At 35.5% G+C, this 17,947-nt stretch overlaps 1 protein-coding gene across 3 annotated transcripts in view; it reads left to right on the forward strand.

The window, feature by feature from the left end:
- Window positions 1–17,947, forward strand: part of LOC148837396 (uncharacterized) — a 53,638-nt gene that overhangs the window by 18,846 nt on the left and 16,845 nt on the right. For 2 of the 3 annotated variants that reach the window (XM_088911571.1, XM_088911573.1), the window contains exons 2-7: window positions 3,993–4,120; window positions 11,778–11,895; window positions 12,445–12,648; window positions 15,430–16,176; window positions 16,982–17,257; window positions 17,780–17,875. In XM_088911571.1, coding sequence (XP_088767697.1) covers window positions 12,550–12,648; window positions 15,430–16,176; window positions 16,982–17,257; window positions 17,780–17,875 — 1,218 coding nt within the window. In that variant the 5' untranslated portion in view covers window positions 3,993–4,120; window positions 11,778–11,895; window positions 12,445–12,549. Of the gene's footprint in view, window positions 1–1,368; window positions 1,474–3,992; window positions 4,121–11,777; window positions 11,896–12,444; window positions 12,649–15,429; window positions 16,177–16,981; window positions 17,258–17,779; window positions 17,876–17,947 lie in introns of all 3 variants that reach the window. The other variant, XM_088911572.1, reaches the window with a different exon arrangement.

The following is a 17,947-nucleotide window of genomic DNA, read 5'->3' on the forward strand; positions in this document are numbered from 1 at the left end:
TAATATAAGATGTCCAAATCTTGCATAGTCAACATAAGTGTGTGCAGTATGTACGTGTTCATTCTGTTTTTAATATTGTATAGCTCCTGCATATTGTCCTCTTTTTGATAATATTGGATACATAGTTCTGTATATTCAGTATGTATTGCCAAATGTTATTGTTAGAAGCAAACTGTCATTTATTAACTATTGCACAGCCTGTCTTCTGATAGTGTATGATGTGCATGGTGTATATTGATATATTTTATTTTTAAAAAAGTTGTATTTATAATTGTTTTCAGGAGCATGATATATTTTATTATTATTATTATTATTATTATTTTCTGAGTTTAATGCAAAGGCTTTCACATGTGAAGATGTCTATATACTCCCAAAAGTATCTCAAATACAGTATCTAGCATTCATTTACTGTTTAGGGACTGAGTGTATTAGGTAGCAATGGTGGTGTCTTTGATGAAGGGTAGCAGATTCATTCCTATAGTTCTTAGATGATATAAAAATGAGGGTAATATGTTAATGCTGTTCACTATATATGTTAGTCCAGGGACAGAGTCAGTCTAAGAAGTGATTATTTAGAGTAGGGAAATGTAATCTAAAGAATACAATAAATCCTTTGGAAATTAAGTGACTTGTTTATACTGAAGAATTGCAAGCACTCATTTTTAAGCAGAGCTTTTTTTAGATTTAGACACAATGCAAAATAAAGCATAGTCTAGCAACAGTTTGGTTTATTAAAAACACAACTTTGTTTTAAACAAAACTGCAGTGTCAAAAAAAATTTTTTCTTTGGTACTTTAATTTTGTGATTTAACAATCATAAATTAGAAACATACTAATGTTCAGCAGATAATTAGAGTGATAAGGATATCTTAATTATGACTGAAGGAGAAGGACAAGCTAGTTTGACTTCTTTGAAGACAGCTTAAGGGCATATCCTAATATTTTCCTGTCAGTTTGTCACACAGCAAATATATAAAGTACAGTATCTCTGTCCCATTTCACAGGAGTCCTTTGATGTTTTTTACTTCTATGATAAGTATACTGTTTCCACCCAAGTTTTAATTATGCTTAAATTGTTGCGTCTGGAACAATGGCGGACCAGCAAAATGTTAGAAATGCCTTACCATTTTTTAGAGAATTACACATGTTTGCTGTCAGTGTACATTTAGTATAGCGTGTGAATTAATTTGACTTCACCAATGCATTTCTGCTTCTTAAACATAGCTCTGGACAATGAAACAACAATGATTTAATTGTCTCTATTTCGTTTAATGAAATATAAAGGTGTTTGATTCCTTGAATGGTGATGAACAGGTAGACTCTTTCTCTCTCCTTGCACTGATGTGCTTTCATGAACTGTTCCTGTAGCTCACTGAGACTGTTGGTGCTGTGCCCCCTTCAATAATAAAACTGAAGGACCTGTTGGAGAGCAAGGTGAAGATTTTCCAAAACACTGAGTCCAGAAAGGAGCAGGTAAACACACACTGTGCTGCAAATTAGGCAAAACCTTTATCAAGATTAAGCAGCATAAAAAATATAATTAAAGTGTACAGTATGCCTTCCAACATTTAATAAATTGAAACTTTTTTTCTTCATATTTCTTACCATTATAAATGAAGTAAAGCATTTTTTAAAAATGTCAGGGAAACATTTAGCTTTTGTTGCAAATACATATAGTTTGTATTTACATGTATTTAAAACTAAGTAACTCAATGATGATAAGGATCTAAATGACTGATAAAATCAATGAGAGGCTTAATTGCCTTAAAATAATCTCATTTAACAGGAATTGGTATTACCAGTATTTTATAATCACGTGTTGCCTTAGGGACATGGTATTAATTAGAAGGTTTTAAGATTACGAAATTAAGATGTTGTCAGTGTCTAAAGTGAGGTTTTCAGTTTTCATTTTTTCCACTTTTTAGTTTCCATCGTCTGAATACAGTACGTGCGGAATAAGTTTTAAAATTCATCTGCCTGTTCTGGCAAGTGATTATGCAGTAGGTCTTGACTGTGAATGTCTCTGCCTATAACCCTTGATATCTGCATTATAGAGTACAGTGGTAGAACCACGTGTATGTGATACCTGCTCCCACATGTCTTTAGTGTGCTGGTGTTTGTCCTGCAGTAATAAAAACAAGATTCAGGTGCAATTATAAATTTGGTGCACACAAAGTATATTTGTAGGGATTTGGTATTAGATTTAGAAATTTTAGAAGTTTTGCAACGTCTAAATGTCGAGCAAGAGGGTATGGATATTTACAGTATACCGCTAGCTCAGCTCTGCAACAATTGAATGAGTATTTAATTTCCTGTAGACAAATGAATTGCTAATTTTAATGGTTGTTAAACCCAGTTTTGATTGCTGGTTTTCTAGAATCTGGTAAACCTTAAGTAATCCAAGTTTATTGGTGATCAAAAATGTGTGTATATACTGTGAATGCTGTGCAGCTTTAACCACTCACTGCTCATTAATATGTAGCTTACAAGAAAATATTTTTAATGTATTTCCTGTTTACAAAAAAATTAGCTTTCAGATGTAAGCAGCTGTCTAACACTAGATTTATTGCTTCAGATGATTGTCACAAGAAGCCAAGATTGATGCCAAATGAATCAGGAAGAGAAGCAACATTTTGAGCCTTCCACACTTGAGGCAGAAAGAGTGTTACGCTACTCCCATGTGACTGATCAAAAAGTGTACGAGAATTGTCCATTGACAGGCGAAACCCCTCCTGGGTAGCGGGTAGAAGGGACATGCTATAATGGAGGCTACAATATGTCACCAGTATATCAGATGTGTATTATGCTAATGGCCTGACTGATGGCAGTGGTAATAGTTTGCTATTGATATACAGTAACAGGAGTCAAATGAGGGAGGTGTTTTTTTAGACGTGGTCAAGAATGAGTTTCCAGCTAATTATCCAAGTATGTAAAGTACTGAAATCATTGAGTAGAACTGTGTATTTGCTAGCCATCAGAGGAAACCTTACTCTAGTCTACAAAAAGCTATACTGTACTTCCTCTGTATCTTAAACTTGTGCTTTCTCTAGAATATTAAATCTTAATCGTTAAACATAGAATCCACCATTTTGTGCCATATTACATTCCTCCATTCAATCAGATAACAGCTAAAGAAAGCTATAACTATAGAAACTTAAAGTGCAGATGACAGCTCTAGATTACCAGGTAGCCAGGATTCATTCATAGTCTCCTGTGCTGATTGAGAAGCATTTAATCAATTGCCTGTTTTTCATTTTGGGTATTAAAAGACATCTAAAAATCCTGGTGGATAATGGGTCTCATTTATCTTTATTCATTGATGGATCATGTGGAATATGGAATTCATGGATAACTTCTGAATGACCCATGAAGGAATTTGTGTGCACCTTTTGTCATTTTTAGGCTGTTAAGTTTTTGGAAGTGTACCAAGGTGGCAGAATTTTTCTAACAGTACTCTTCTTTGTTTTCATACTGAATAATATCTTGAGATGACAATGAGAAGAGATTGTTCTTCACAATAGAGGTGTAAACATATAAGTTAAGGTGTCGCTGCTTGAATACCAAGCCAGTTTTGCTAGTCCACCAAAAATAAGAGCTTAGCGTCTACAATTAATACATAAACTGGTTTCCGGAAAGCCCAAAATGTTTAAAAACTGCACCTTTCATTTGAGAATATTTTTGAATGTTTCATGGTTTTAGAATGGGGAGTGTATCTTATAGAGAAGAGGAGTTAACTGTGATTCTGAAAAGGATTATAAAATACAATAACATGAAATAATAATAATCAACAACAAAAACAGATTCCATTAAAGAAGCAGGGTGTAGGCAGGTTGACTTAGGCAGTGCTTCGTGTACAAAATGTCTATTCATTTTCTCAATGTTCATTCTCAACGAAAACCGTTTTGCACTTTTCAGAATATTTAATCAAGCTCTCGTCAAACCTCACAACATTTTTTCCCTTGTCCTAAGACTTGTTCTTATTTGTCCAACAGATATCGGAGGGCATCATCAACAGACTAGCAATTCTGAAACCACACATTGACCAAACCCAGCAGTTCTCCCAGCATTTGAGAGACCTACAAGAGAGGACAGAGCAAGAAATAAACAGAGCGGACCAACAGTATGTCCATTATTATTTCTGGTTGTAGGCTTGGGAGCTGTCTAAAGCTAATGCTTATTGAGTAATCACAGCTATGTCTAAAAGCAATCAAGGAAGAGTAGGTGAATAGAGTTGGAGAATTTTACAGTTTTATTAATTTTAGTTGCACTCAGGAAATTCTTGGTTTGAGTCTAGCTCAAGGTTAAAGGTGAATGTTTTTTGGTTGTATCATTATAGTCCTGAAGGAGATTACAATAAAACTCCTGTGTTATGTACTGTAGTATAACTGTAGACCAATAGACCAAGGCCTCAACAGATGTCTCTTGATGTTATATACTGTACAGTCGCAGCAATACAAATCTCTTCTGTTCCTTCAGACATGCCATGAAAAACATAAAAAACATGCTAGAATTCAAATCCATTAATCACTTCTGAATCTTGTTATCCATGCCAAATTCACCTTTTATATAACAATTGACATCATACCCTTTAAAAAATATGATATATTGCTTTTCAGTTACACAATGGAAAAAGACAACTGTTGAATCATGCCCTATCATACTGTATAGAGCAGTATGCACTAAAGTGCCTATAAGTTGCACAATATTTGATTATTTAAGGATATATGTGAGGTAAGCACCTCAAGTGTGATCATCCCACCACAGGTGTTTTACATAATTGAGACTTTTAATGTCAACTACTTGACAGACTGTTCAAAACTTGTTTGCATCTGTATTATGTTTTTCTTAATTTTGGAAATTGGGGTGTGCCTGAATTCTGGTTAAGTGTGAGGGACTTTTTTCTGAAGCGATGTCATTTTTAGTTTCACTCTTCATTTTTGCTTGCATGGCCTAAAACTATTTTCAAGTGTTATTTGAAAAGCTTTCAGGCAGAGAACAAGTTTAAACAGCATCGTACATTAATTGTCATTCTGAGGGTGTGTCAGTTACTGACAGTAAACCATTAAGCATTTCTCATTAAAAGCATCTTATTGACAATGGAAATATCCAATTTCCCATAGCTCTGTCTCGGCTAGATCTGATATCCTTTCCGTCTGTCTGACTCTTGCCTCTTTGTTTTTTTAAGTTGAATTTAAAGAATGCAGCAAAATGCACTGTTGAGACTAAACAATAAATATTTCAGCAGTGAGTGTTTACGTGTGGTACAGTACTTAATACTAATGAAAATCAAATTTATTTTTACATTTACTATTGTTATTCCTTAGTAATGTCAAGATAAATGATAAAAAAATATTCAATTAACATTCAATTAACTTTGCTTCAGTAATATTCACTGTATAGTCTTTCATGAGCAGGTTTCAAGACCATACATTTTAATTTTACACATTAAGTAAAAAACTAGATATACTAAACTGATTTCTTACAATTTTGTTACATTTTAGTGCTCATGGTATAACCATTAATAATGATCGATCTTAATATTTGTCCAAAATGTTTATTCTTTCTTCTTCCATTTCCTCAGCAGATGCTGGCAGTGTAGTATGGTTTGGAGTGGATTTTATCTAAATCTAAAATGAAAACTTAGATTGGCCTCAGGAAATCTTAAATTAGCACCATGGGAGAATTATATAGCTCTTTTTCTTACTGCTGGAAAAAGTGAAAAGGTATCCTTCCATGATCTTTCCATAGACCCTTTGTAGGCAAGGCCAGGTTGGGTTTCTAAAGTAAATGACTGTTCTTGCTTGAACAAATTAGAAGATGCTTACTATTCATTAGTCTAACGTGCTCCCAAGAAACATAGGAACTGGCCAAGTCAACCCGGTGAATTTCTTCTATATTAGTGGTGAAACATTAACCAGCGGTCACAAAGTAGAAATTGTGTAGAAGACTCATAGTTATTCATGTATATGCAGGAGGTACTTCTTTAAACAAAGGGTTGTGGGTTATGGGAGTATGAAAGAAGTTACCCACACATGTTGTTGAAGCCAAAACCCTAGCTTCTTTAAAGAAACAGCTGGTTGAAACCCTTGGATAGATTAACTACTAACTTGGCTAGATGGACCATATAATCTCCTCTCATTTGCAGTCTTTCTTATGTTTTTATTGTAGCTGTCAAATGAATTTTTAAGTTATCAAAACATGCAGTTAAATCAGTTAAATTTTTATCAAGCTAACTCATTTGGGACACTAAATTTAAGTAAATTTTCTTAGGTTTAATTTGTGACAAAGACTGTGTGGATATTGTTTTTCTGACTTCTGAGTGATGCATTGACAACTTTTAAAACACTTCAGAGAGCAACAGCAACAAATTCGCACTTGGCTACTCCCTTGTTGTGCATTCATTTTGTGCAATCATTGCTTGTAAAAGGGCTGAAAAATATTAATTAATATTAAATGGTGCATATGAAGTAATTTAGTGGGTTAAGTTTATTTTAAACATATGTATTCAGTATGAATTGTAGGTGGTTGAACATTTCAGACTGCTTAGAACCACCCCACAACCATCAGTAGGTAATCTGTGGTCTGAGAAATTTAGTTTCTGCTGTCTTAATTGTTGTTAGAATGCAAGAGATGATGTAATAAAGTACATAATCGCAGGTTATTCTTTAAAAAGTGGCCTAGGTGAATGAAGATCTCAGTGGTGACTTGTCCTACTTAACACTGTATCTGGATGGAGAAATTTCGTGATTACACATACTGGGCTCCAGATTATAAGATTATAAGGAGGTAATGTCTCAAGGTTAATCAAGGCGTGAGATTCTCTCATATCTCATATTTAATGTACAGTAGCAAAATAATTCCACTCTGCCAATTCCAGTTCCTTAAATTACCTCATTCTAGCAAATGTGTGTATATATAGTATACTGTTTTCTGATTAATGTATCTTTTCTTAACATAGAGAATGCAAAAAGTACACTCAATATATTGTATGTGTACAGAATAGACACAAAAGTATTCTTCAAAACATTAGATTTTGTATTACTATGCAAGTCTCCATTTTGGATGAATGATTTAAAACTCTGCTTTTCAATTGTATTTTATATTGTAATTATGTAGTACTGTATGTTCTACGGCTCAAGTGGGTTTTAAAGAAAGGTATTTGCTTTGCTTCATTCATGGCAGGCAAAAATATGTGCAATATGGATTATCTTACTCCTACTCATAGGTATTTCAGTGATAGCTGGAAATGATCAACAGTTAGAAAGATATGTCATTATTTTGTCATAATGTCCAAATATATTCCTTAAAAGCTTGGAAGAAAACTATATTTCAATCTTGAGCCACTCAATTGATTTTGGTATTTATCACAGAACAGTGCAATATGGTACCTGCTTTGAAATGGACATTTTTCACATTTGTCTGGGTAACAATTTAAATATGCGAAGGGAAAGAAAAATGGTCTCCAAAAAGTAATTCGATAAATTCATCGAAGAAGCCCTTTGTATGAATCTATTTAATATAAATAGCAACGTGCTTTCATTTACTCTGTGTACTGGAAGAGGCAAATTAATAGAAAAGTATTTCATGTTCTTCAGTGTATTGGCTAGAATGCATAGTATGTAATTACCAATACTTCATAAAGAATGTGCCATATGGCCAATTATTTAATGTAAGGTGAATCATTCATGGTTGCTTATGCATTTAGTCCTGCACTTTCTTGCCTCATAGCATATATTATACAAAAGTTCCTACAGTATTCATTTTGTTCAAATACACAATATACCCTGCCGTCTCAATGTTAAGGCAATAATAGTTTAATCAAAGAAAGTTTTTAGGTTTTTCATAAAATTAAAATTAGGGGTAATCAATTTTCAAAATTAGAAAGATTTCAGTCAGATGGTGACCTGTGCTTTGAAATATGCTGTATATACCTCCCATTAAATTGAATGAACATACTGTGGGAGAATGTATAGTTCATAAATAAAGTATCATTAAGATATCAGTGATTGAGGTACAGTATGCAGACTCATTTGTACATGGTGATTCCTATAACAGATGCCAAAATCAGATTTTTATTGAATCTAAAACTAAAAAACAAAATCAGCTAGCTCTTACCTTATCCTCAATAGGTCACACAAGTTTCTGAGTTAGACGAGATAGCATTCTTTTGTATTTTATGGCTATTAATCCTAAAGCTGAAAGCTTTTTGTTAGAATTGTCTTATATATTATATTGCTGTTTAAATTCATTTTAATGGAAACGTATACTCATTTACACTACCTGTACCGTGTTATAGGCAGCGTGGTGACTACGTGGTTGTTTAGCACTGCAGCCTCACAGCTTGTGGGTCTTTTGTTTTCTTGGCTATCTGTTGGAAGTCTGCATGTTCCCTATGTCTGTGTGCTCTGTTTTCCTGCAACCATCCCAAGACATTTGAGCTACAGTAGGGTAATTATTCCTGTGTGCTTGTTTATATGTGTGTCTTGTGATGGACAAGCTTCCTATCAGTGTAGATTAGCCTTGTACTCAGTCCTGATGGGATGAGCTTTGATTTGTTGCGATTCTTAGATGTTAGTGGCTTTCTTATGTATATATGGGTAGATCGATTTTTCCCACCAACACACTTTCTAAAATGGAGGAAAAAAAAATCTTTTAACTCTTGCTCTTTGAAGAAACAAAATATACTGTAACACTACGGGGTTCACGTGGGCGCCCTTGCCGCCGCCGCCGCCGCCGCCGCCGCATCAGGGCAGCCCCCCCGCCATCGGGGACTCGAACCCGGGCCTCCGGCGTCACTCAACAGGGACCCAGCCTCTTGAGCCAAAGGGAGATCTCCCCTCAGCCCAGCGGCTGCGGCCCCTGCTATCCACAGGGGAGGGCGGTGACGTCACCGCTCTGGTAAGCCAGCTCAGCTCTCGCAAGCAATGGAGGCCGTATGCATTACAATATATTCAACTGACTGGGCCTCTGCTTTTAAACTACTAGAGCGATAGGTACTGTATAGTCTGAGGTGCTTCATTTGGCTTGATGATTATTCTGTTTTATGTATTTTTTACCTAAATAGACCTCATTATATGATAAAAATGCAAGTGCACATGATTCATTGTGACATTTTCAAACACGTTCCTCCCTTTACCATTCATTCTTCAAATTACTTCCCCCCTCCCCCCCTTACTTTTGACAGCCTTTGTGGGACAGATGGTGGGGTTATCTCTATTTGTCATGGGAGAGTTAGAGGTGGTACTAGTATCATAAAAATGACTGCAACCTGGTCAGGGTTTTAATTTGCCATTCGAAACCGATTACATTTTCCTTCTTGAAAATGAACCCGAAAGAATTTTGTGAAGGCAAGATGTGTTTTAATTTTTCACTGTGATTCCAATAATCTCACATCTCTACTGGCTCAATACTCAGAAAAGTGCATTCCACTCTTTCATCAGCTGCACAACAGTAGACAACATAAATACATTTAATGAAGTATGTGAGTGTGTACTATAGTTATGAATTATATTGGAATTAAATGTTTATCTTCAGTTATCTTCTTATGAAGTTGCATAAGATTAGCAGAAATGCCTATGATTTCTGCATCTCCTGAACATTGGTTTAACTTCCCCTTTATTTTTTCTTGTTAAAAATGAAGATCTTAGGGTTTGCATGCCTTATGTACAGTAAGTGCTGAATTCCTCAAACCCTTTTCAATTCCTATTGATATTTCACATATATAATTGTGGTTTGTATAACAATTGTACTAGTATGAATGTCATATTCCTATATTATGTGCAATGGTTTTGAAGAGTGTACAAAAGTAAAGCACAGTAAACAATTTCCATTGCTCAGAATATTTATTTTTTTAATTCACTGCATTGTTCCCGTTTCTCAAAGCAAACGTATTTCTTTATATGTGTATATTTAAAAAAATGCACTTCTCCGTGGTTCAAACGTTTTATGTATCCGATCTTATGAAAAACCATATTGACAAAAGAAAATGCTATTTTAAAATTCTAATGTTTGTTAAATTAAAGAAACATTAGACATCTTGTGTGTGTTTTCAATATGTTTAAATTTTTAAGCAATAACTGCGATATAATTTGCTGCATCTCCTTCCTCTATTATATGGATAATTTCTTTTAGAGGTTACGATCAAACAGTTTGATGGAATGAATGGGAGCATTTCTCACCTAATTCGGCAAAACCAGTAGTTTAATTATTTTATACTTATGTTTATTAATTTCACAGGTGCTTCTATCCAAAGATACTTACATATCCATCCAGTCAGAATGCCAAGAGTGTGCATAACAGTAGCATAAAATAACACTAAAAGCCCAAAACAGTAAGTATAGTGTTAATTAAGTGCTGTGATACTGCACAGTCCTAAGGAGAATCATGCTCACACCTTTTTTATTTTAGTTTAGAGGGAGCGTTAATGACTCATTGAGTCTAAAATGATCTATTTTGGAGATGTTTCACCACTTTGTGCAGATGAGAACGGGACATCCATACTGTATTTTATGTGGGTTCTGTCAACTGAAAAAACTGCATACTATAAATGGGCACCAGGTCTGTATTGGTACAATATGCTGCTGTCATGCTCCCCAAAGCCTTGTGAGATGCAGATTGTGTAATGTCGCCCTCTAGTGTTCACATTTTGGGATTACAGAAATCAGTGTGGAACATGTGAAGTCTTCATGGTGTTACAGAACTTCTTTTTACAAAATGACATTTTGGGAGTAATAGTAGGATATACAAAAACATTTTTTTCAAGCTCTGCTTAGTCTCAGTGTATTGCATTGTCCACCTATAATATTTCACTGTCTTTATCTTGTAAATCCTGATCAGTCACATTGTTTTTAATGTGCATTTTTAGAACAAGGTAGCGTGCAAACAATTCAGTAATAAAGAGCTGCATTTTATTCATGTGATGAAAAACCATGTAACTTATTCAGATTTTTAACCAGTGTAATGTATATACAGTATGTATGTTTAGATTAATCACAGGAAATATATATCTGATATACTGTATACACCAATCCATAGTTTGATTTAAAGTATATGAATGCATTTGCTTGCAGTTTTATAGGACTTAACAGTTCATGCACTGCATCCAACATGTGCCTGCCGTCTGGGCTGCAAGCTGAAATTACTTCAAACTGTGTGTTTAGACAAACTGGTTTATTAAAAGTCCACTGTTAGCACTGCATACAGATGCCAGAGAACATAAACATAGAAATCTCACATTTCCTGTGTGATTTGCACAACAACGAGGTGAAAAGAAGTGAGGAAACACATGAGTGCTGAGCTGCTTGTTGGCACATAGTACACAGTACAGCTCCTGTGGTTTTTAACTCATAATTAGCTTTCATTTTTGAAAACAATAACATTTGCTTGCGCACGAATAATAATTGTCCTTGTAAAGCTCAACTCAAATAGAGGCATAAACCAAAGTCGAAAATGAAAACAATGTCAATGGTGGTTTGTAAATGTTAGGCCAGAAACCAGCTTCTTTACATAATTGGAAGCAAAATCCAACAATAAGAGACTACTCGTTTTTAATTTCTACAGCACAGAAGATCTTTACTTTTCTTAACTAGAACCTGGTGAGATCCTTGTAACACCAAATGAACTAGATAGGCCAGATGGCCCCCTCCCATTGTAACCATTCATTTATGTTTTGCTGAACCCCTACTGTACATTAATTGTACATTTTGAAATGTACAACAACAAAAAAGGATGTTTTGAAAGTCCTCATTGAATGCCATGCTGTTTTCTGTGTATTGTAGCCTTTGTGAGGTGAGGAAGCAACAGAAACACCTGGGCTTTGAACTGAAAGTCTTGAAGGCCCATCTTTCAGAAACTGAGACCAAGCTGTGGGAAAGTGAAGCCTCTGAGGACACAGTGGTAAGTAACTACTGTCTGTTGGCAAGTGAAGACATCCCCTTTGTAGGATCTATTACAGTCTCAGAAAAAATGTTCTTACCCAAACAAGAAAAGAATAACCAAAAGTATGAGGATATCTGGGATTTCCAAGTATCTGGAATGTGAAATGTCCAGATGGTGGACTGAATACAGTTCTTCACTTTGGCTTGCTGAAGGCAACATTATGGGTATGCACATTTTTTTCCATATTTCACCAGCATTCACATTACAGTGTATTTTAAACATACTGTAGATATTGAAACATTGATTTATTATGTATTTTAGTCTGTGATTAACCTTTTTTGCATTATGATTCTTTAGACATGAACCTATTGATATCACCACATTAGAAAGAAAAAGTATCAAGTACAAATTCATTGGTCACTTTTCATGCTACGTTTTTCGAATGTAATTTATTTGACCCAGCAGGAGCAGCACTCGGCTCCAGTACAGCCAGTGAGATAACATTGAAGGAGGTTTGTTGCAGTCGGTGACAAGTCTGAGAGAAGTGTCTTGTGTTCCTCTGTCCAGGAGCTGGTGAGAGAGAGGCAGATTGTAAAGGAATCCATTGGCAACAAGGAGGTGCAGGTTTTTCAACTGAGGCAGCAGGAGGAAGCTCTGACAGTACTACAGGAAATGCTTGGACAAGATATGCAGAGATATCAGGAGGAGGCTGGTCATCTTCAGAACTTCTCAGACAAAGTGTCCAGAGTGATGGAGGAAGAGAGCAGTCTGGTAATCTTGGTCTGCTATTTATTTGCAGATTTGTATTTTTTGTGTGTAGGGCATAGGAAGACAGCTGTTTATTTTTTCATTGCCAATCTTCAGGAAAAACCTATACAATGGGGATTTGTCTCAGAACTGTAGAGGTATTTAAATACAGTTTATGCAAGGTACGTTGTGGTGTGGAAAGGCTAAGATAAAGTAAGCATGGTCCTGTGTGCTGATGAAGATGTTTGTCTTGCTAGAATGCATGAATGTGACAACTATGGTTTTCGGTGATATGTCTTTGTTTTGCCAGCTGTGCATTGCTAATGCTACATGGTTGCACTTTTCTCTAATCCTGCACCTATAGTAACTGGAAGTAATGGAAGCTCTGCAAGTGCTTGTGCAAGGGTGCATACTAACTTAAAGAATAGAAAGTGCAGGAGAATGAACATGCAGCACTTTTGACTCTGCTACTGTGTGCTTTTGCTTTATTACTCACTATTGCATTTCATTCATTGTGTACATCATTACATCAGTGCTAAAGAAATGTTAAGGAGGATCATCTTCTACATGCAAGGGTGTAACGACCTTTTTTTTCACACTTATACAGTATATTGGGAAAGACTAGATACCACTACTGAGTCTCGAGTTTGTCGTGAGTATGAGCAGTCGAGGAACAATATACTGTACTAGACTGCTCTGCTGTCTATTACAATCCTTATTCATACTTATTAATACTTCATCTTTTGTCTGCAATAATAGATGTTGGATTTTTAAAATAATGTCCATTTATCACTCTTTGGTTTCTTTTCTGGGATGTGACGGAACACAGAAACAAAGGAAACCTACCAACATGTAATGTGTTAGGTCACAATACCATGCAGACATCAGTTTTCCATGGTGCATTTTTTAAAACTTTTTAAACTGCGCTGAGATACTTTAGACCCAAAATCTGATACTCAGTTCCACTGTCATGAGAAAAGAAGTTATGAGAGGAGTCCTTCTTTTTTAAAATGAATGTAATTCTTAATCATCAACTCCATGCTACAACCATCACAGCAGAGGGATGAAGACATCTGAAATGTGCTTTGGCAGATGGTCCACATCCTTTCACACTCCAGTCTCCCAGTATCGGCAGAGAAGCTGAGGCATCTGTTGAGGGGCTGCTCCAGCGTTGATTCATCACATCACAATCTCATGGAGTCCTGGAATTTCCATTGCTCTAATCTTAACCTAACAGCACTACCCACAGTAGTACAGAGCCCATCAGTTCTGCCTATCACCATCACCTGGAGGGCACCCCGCCACAGCTGGCTAATGGCCTAATCTGAAGCAGTGATCTCTGGACTGTCAAGCCCAGTCAGCACTCAAAGAAGACTTGTTTCGAAAGCAACTTGACCAGTAGACAGAATTAAAACATTACAGCTCTGTCATTGTAGCCACTGTCTGTGTATTGAAATTGGATTTTAAGATTCATTTTCATGATTGTCCTGCACCTTTCAAGTACAGTTTCCTTTGTAATAATTAGTAACGCTGCTTTTTGATGGCTTACTGATTGCACAGTAACTGTTTGTTGTCTTAGTGATAATAGGCTTCTAGCTAACCACTAATAGCTTTTTGTTCAGCTCTGCATGCGCTTGGAATAATGTCAATAAAATGTATATGTATGCTCCACATCAAATTAACCAAATTGTATTCCCTGTTTTTCTAAGATTGACAAATAATGTTTTGTGAATTGTGCTCCCAACTAGTCTTTTCAAAAAATATATATTACAACAACAGTAATAATCATAAGGGAAGCACAAATCCAGTAAAGAGAGTATAAAGGAGATACATTTTTTTAAGAGCAGGTAAAAGGAAAGTAGGTAAAAAATTCTGTCAATGTGCCTCTGGCACCTTAATTGTTTTTTTATATATTGAAAAAGAGAAAACCAGAGGTCTTCCCTTCTTTAAACAGATCCGAATACAGGAATTTGAAGAGTGAGTTTTCGCAGCCAAAGACAGAGGCATCTATTGTCCAAAAAGAAACCAATAAGCTTATTAATATCAGCCTTTCTCAATTGTTTTCATAAAAGAATTAAGATGCTAATAATAATTGCAAAAACAAAATAATTATTTAAGTTACATGAATGGTCAATTATGTACATTAATAAAAAACAACATGGGTAAAGTTTATATTTTTGATTAGCTTAACGTGAAAGTCTCATGTTAAATAAACAATCTTCATGAGCCTTTAGAAAATACGAAATACTTCTAAAATAAAAAATACTTATGTGTGCTTTGTGATAAAAAAAATGTTTTTGCTAAATGGATCTCTTGCAAAAATATTCTCATCTCCATTCAGTACCTAGTTAGGCGATTAAAAAAATGTTTGCCTATATTGTACATAGGGATACACAAATTGTAGGATAAATTGTTGGTTTTAGACTCAATGACATTTAATAAAAAATACACTACCATTGATACAAATCCTATAGTTTGCCAATTACAAATCGGAAAGACCAGATTGAAGTTAGAAGCTTATATTATCTGTGTTAGTTCCTGTATTTCAGACTAGACATAGCTTTTCTCACAAAGCTGGTGCCCCACTATGGCAATTTAAAGTATGATTATTGACAATGAATATTTATTTATTATTCAAACAACACTTAGACTCTTGGCTAGTATGTCTAGAAGTCGATGCATAATCCTTAAGATAGAGTATAGCTGACAAGAAAGGATAAAGGAACAATATAAACTTAAATTATAAACAATATAAACTTCTTAAATTATAGATTCACCTTGTTGAAATAAGCTTGTTTTTTTTAGGGAACTGTTGGCAAGGACACTAGAAGAATCTCAGAAAATGGCACTTCTATTCTACATGAGGAAAACGTTAGCCTGGAGTCATCCAGTAGTCATGCTCATCTCCTGAAACAGACGGCAGGAAGCCTTCCTCCTTGTTCTCTTAAAGAAAGCAGCACCGCTCATCAAAATGGAGATGAGAGTCCCATCATATCAAAGTCTCCTGTTAATAACCAAACTGTAAACTGTAATGGAAAATCCTATTTCCATTCTGAGCGTGGCTCAAAGGCTGGTACTGCTAACAAAAATGCTTCTATCATGAAAGCAACGGGTTTGAAAAGGTCAGGCAGCGTTAAAGAGCTGATTCATAAGTTTTCTGCCAATGAAAATGCCAAAATATCCTCATGCTTATCTCCAACTGGTGACCATAAGATCGAACGCAAGTCCTCAGAAAAGAGTTGCTCAGACTCTGAATTGATGGAAGAGAGCAAGACGAGACCAGATACATTTATTTCCGCTTGTAGTGAGAGTGACAAAGGGACACTAAACAAGGAGAGGACAACCGAGGACAATAAGAGCCCACTGCCTTCCATCAGAGTGATATCTGCACCGTGCCAAACAATATTTGAACAAAAGCACGCAACACAGGATGGATCTTGTGAAAACCTCCCTGTGGCCAATGACTCTACAAATGTCACCGTGGGCCAGGATACTTCCCAGAATAATGACAGTCTCCCCAATGCATCTATGGAGAATGCATTGACACTAAAGGTGAAAAATAGGATATGTCGTCTTATATTACAAAAATGACCATTTATTATTCATTGTGTTTAGAGAATACATAGAAATATTAAGTAAAACTAGATGAATGAGAAAGAAGGCAAAGAAAATGGACTTGGACCCTTCACCTCAGCAGAATTTTACACTGTTTTTCACACTGCATGTCACTTCTTTGCAATATCATGTTTTTTTTTTAATTTTCACACAGATTTTTTTTTATCACCAAATTAAATTTCATATGAATATCTTCTAACATTACTATGTCTGCTATTCACCAGGACACTGGATAATAATGCAATACTAATGTGTCAGTTACAGCTTTTAGTTAACAGAAACTTCAACATTCACAGCATTGAATCAGGATGATCACTTAGCAGTTTACTATATTTCTGCTTTATTTTGGCTCTCATCTATATCATTCCAACCTTTTGCTTGCTTTTGCGCATGCCTTTGTTTTACCATGTTTAATGCTATGTTACATCATGCTTTTATGTATTGCATGCATGCATAAAGTTAAAATAACCTGACTAACCTGCAACCCAGTCCATGTCCTCCAAGTTGTCAATCAAGACACACCAAGACACACTTCCTAATCATGATGGACAATTATCGTGAATCTGCAACTGTTGAATTAAAAGATAAAGGCTACTTGCATCGGACAAACGATATCTCTCATTAAGTAAATTAAATATAAACAGTTTAAGATGCTACCATACATCTGGTAGGTACTGATGTGCTAGTTTGAGCTTCACTGACACTCGAATATTCATAATTTTCTGGTTTGCTTACTTTCTAGGAACCACAGACTGATTCATATAAGAAACCAGAGAGGTTGTCAACCGGAAGTCAGTCATCCAACTCTAAAGCCAACCAAAACCCCATATATAAATTGTTTCTTGGTGGTGAAGGGTTAGAAAACATTTCCAGAAACACAGACAGCAGAGCAAGCGAGAATGGACAGAATGGAAACAGTCCCTACCTGGGTCTGACCAATAATTTAGACAGACCAAGCTCCCGATTGGGCTCGATGGAATCCCTTGCTTCAAGGGACTGGGATACCATGTCAGATAAGGTATGTGTTCTGGAATTTAGATCTTAGGAAGAGGCTTGTTAACAGTCCAAAAACAGCGTGACATCACGGAAGAGGAAGCATCTGACCATAAAGAGCTCTTTAGAAAGTCTGTATCCCTACACTTATTATAAACAGAAGCTGAACTGTAGTGAGTTAGATTGATGTACATTGAGTTAAGCAATACTGCAATTAGGCATATGGGCTTAGTAGCAGGCAACACTTTCTTCTGACCTTTAGACTAGAAACTGGCAGCAGATTTTTGTAAATTGCCTTTGGAGTTTTTTTCAGATCCTTAATTTTTCCTCTGAGTGTTTCTCAAATTACCAGCTTGAAATGTCGAAGCCAAAACATTACGAATAAAGGTTTCGACACAAGTGATATTCCAAGGGAATAAATTAAAATAAAATTTCAATTTATAGTGGAAGTAATTTCTACTATATAATGACATTTGCATAGATGATTAGTCACCTGTTCAGTTAATAGCAGTGTGTCTAAATTGTGTCTCTTGTTCTTTTGTTTTAGCTGGGTGGCTCAGACAGTCCATCTCGAGGATTTAATAGTCCCTATAAGAACATAGCTTTGGACTATGATCGACCCTTTAGAGTGCTTGATTATAAGGTAATATGCAATAAGTATATTTGTATATGCTATAATTTGATTAATATGTTTTAATTAATCAGCTAGTTATTT

This window comes from Atractosteus spatula, chromosome 3, assembly GCF_055471065.1.
Source record: "Atractosteus spatula isolate fAtrSpa1 chromosome 3, fAtrSpa1.hap1, whole genome shotgun sequence".
Taxonomy (NCBI): Eukaryota; Metazoa; Chordata; class Actinopteri; order Semionotiformes; family Lepisosteidae; genus Atractosteus; species Atractosteus spatula.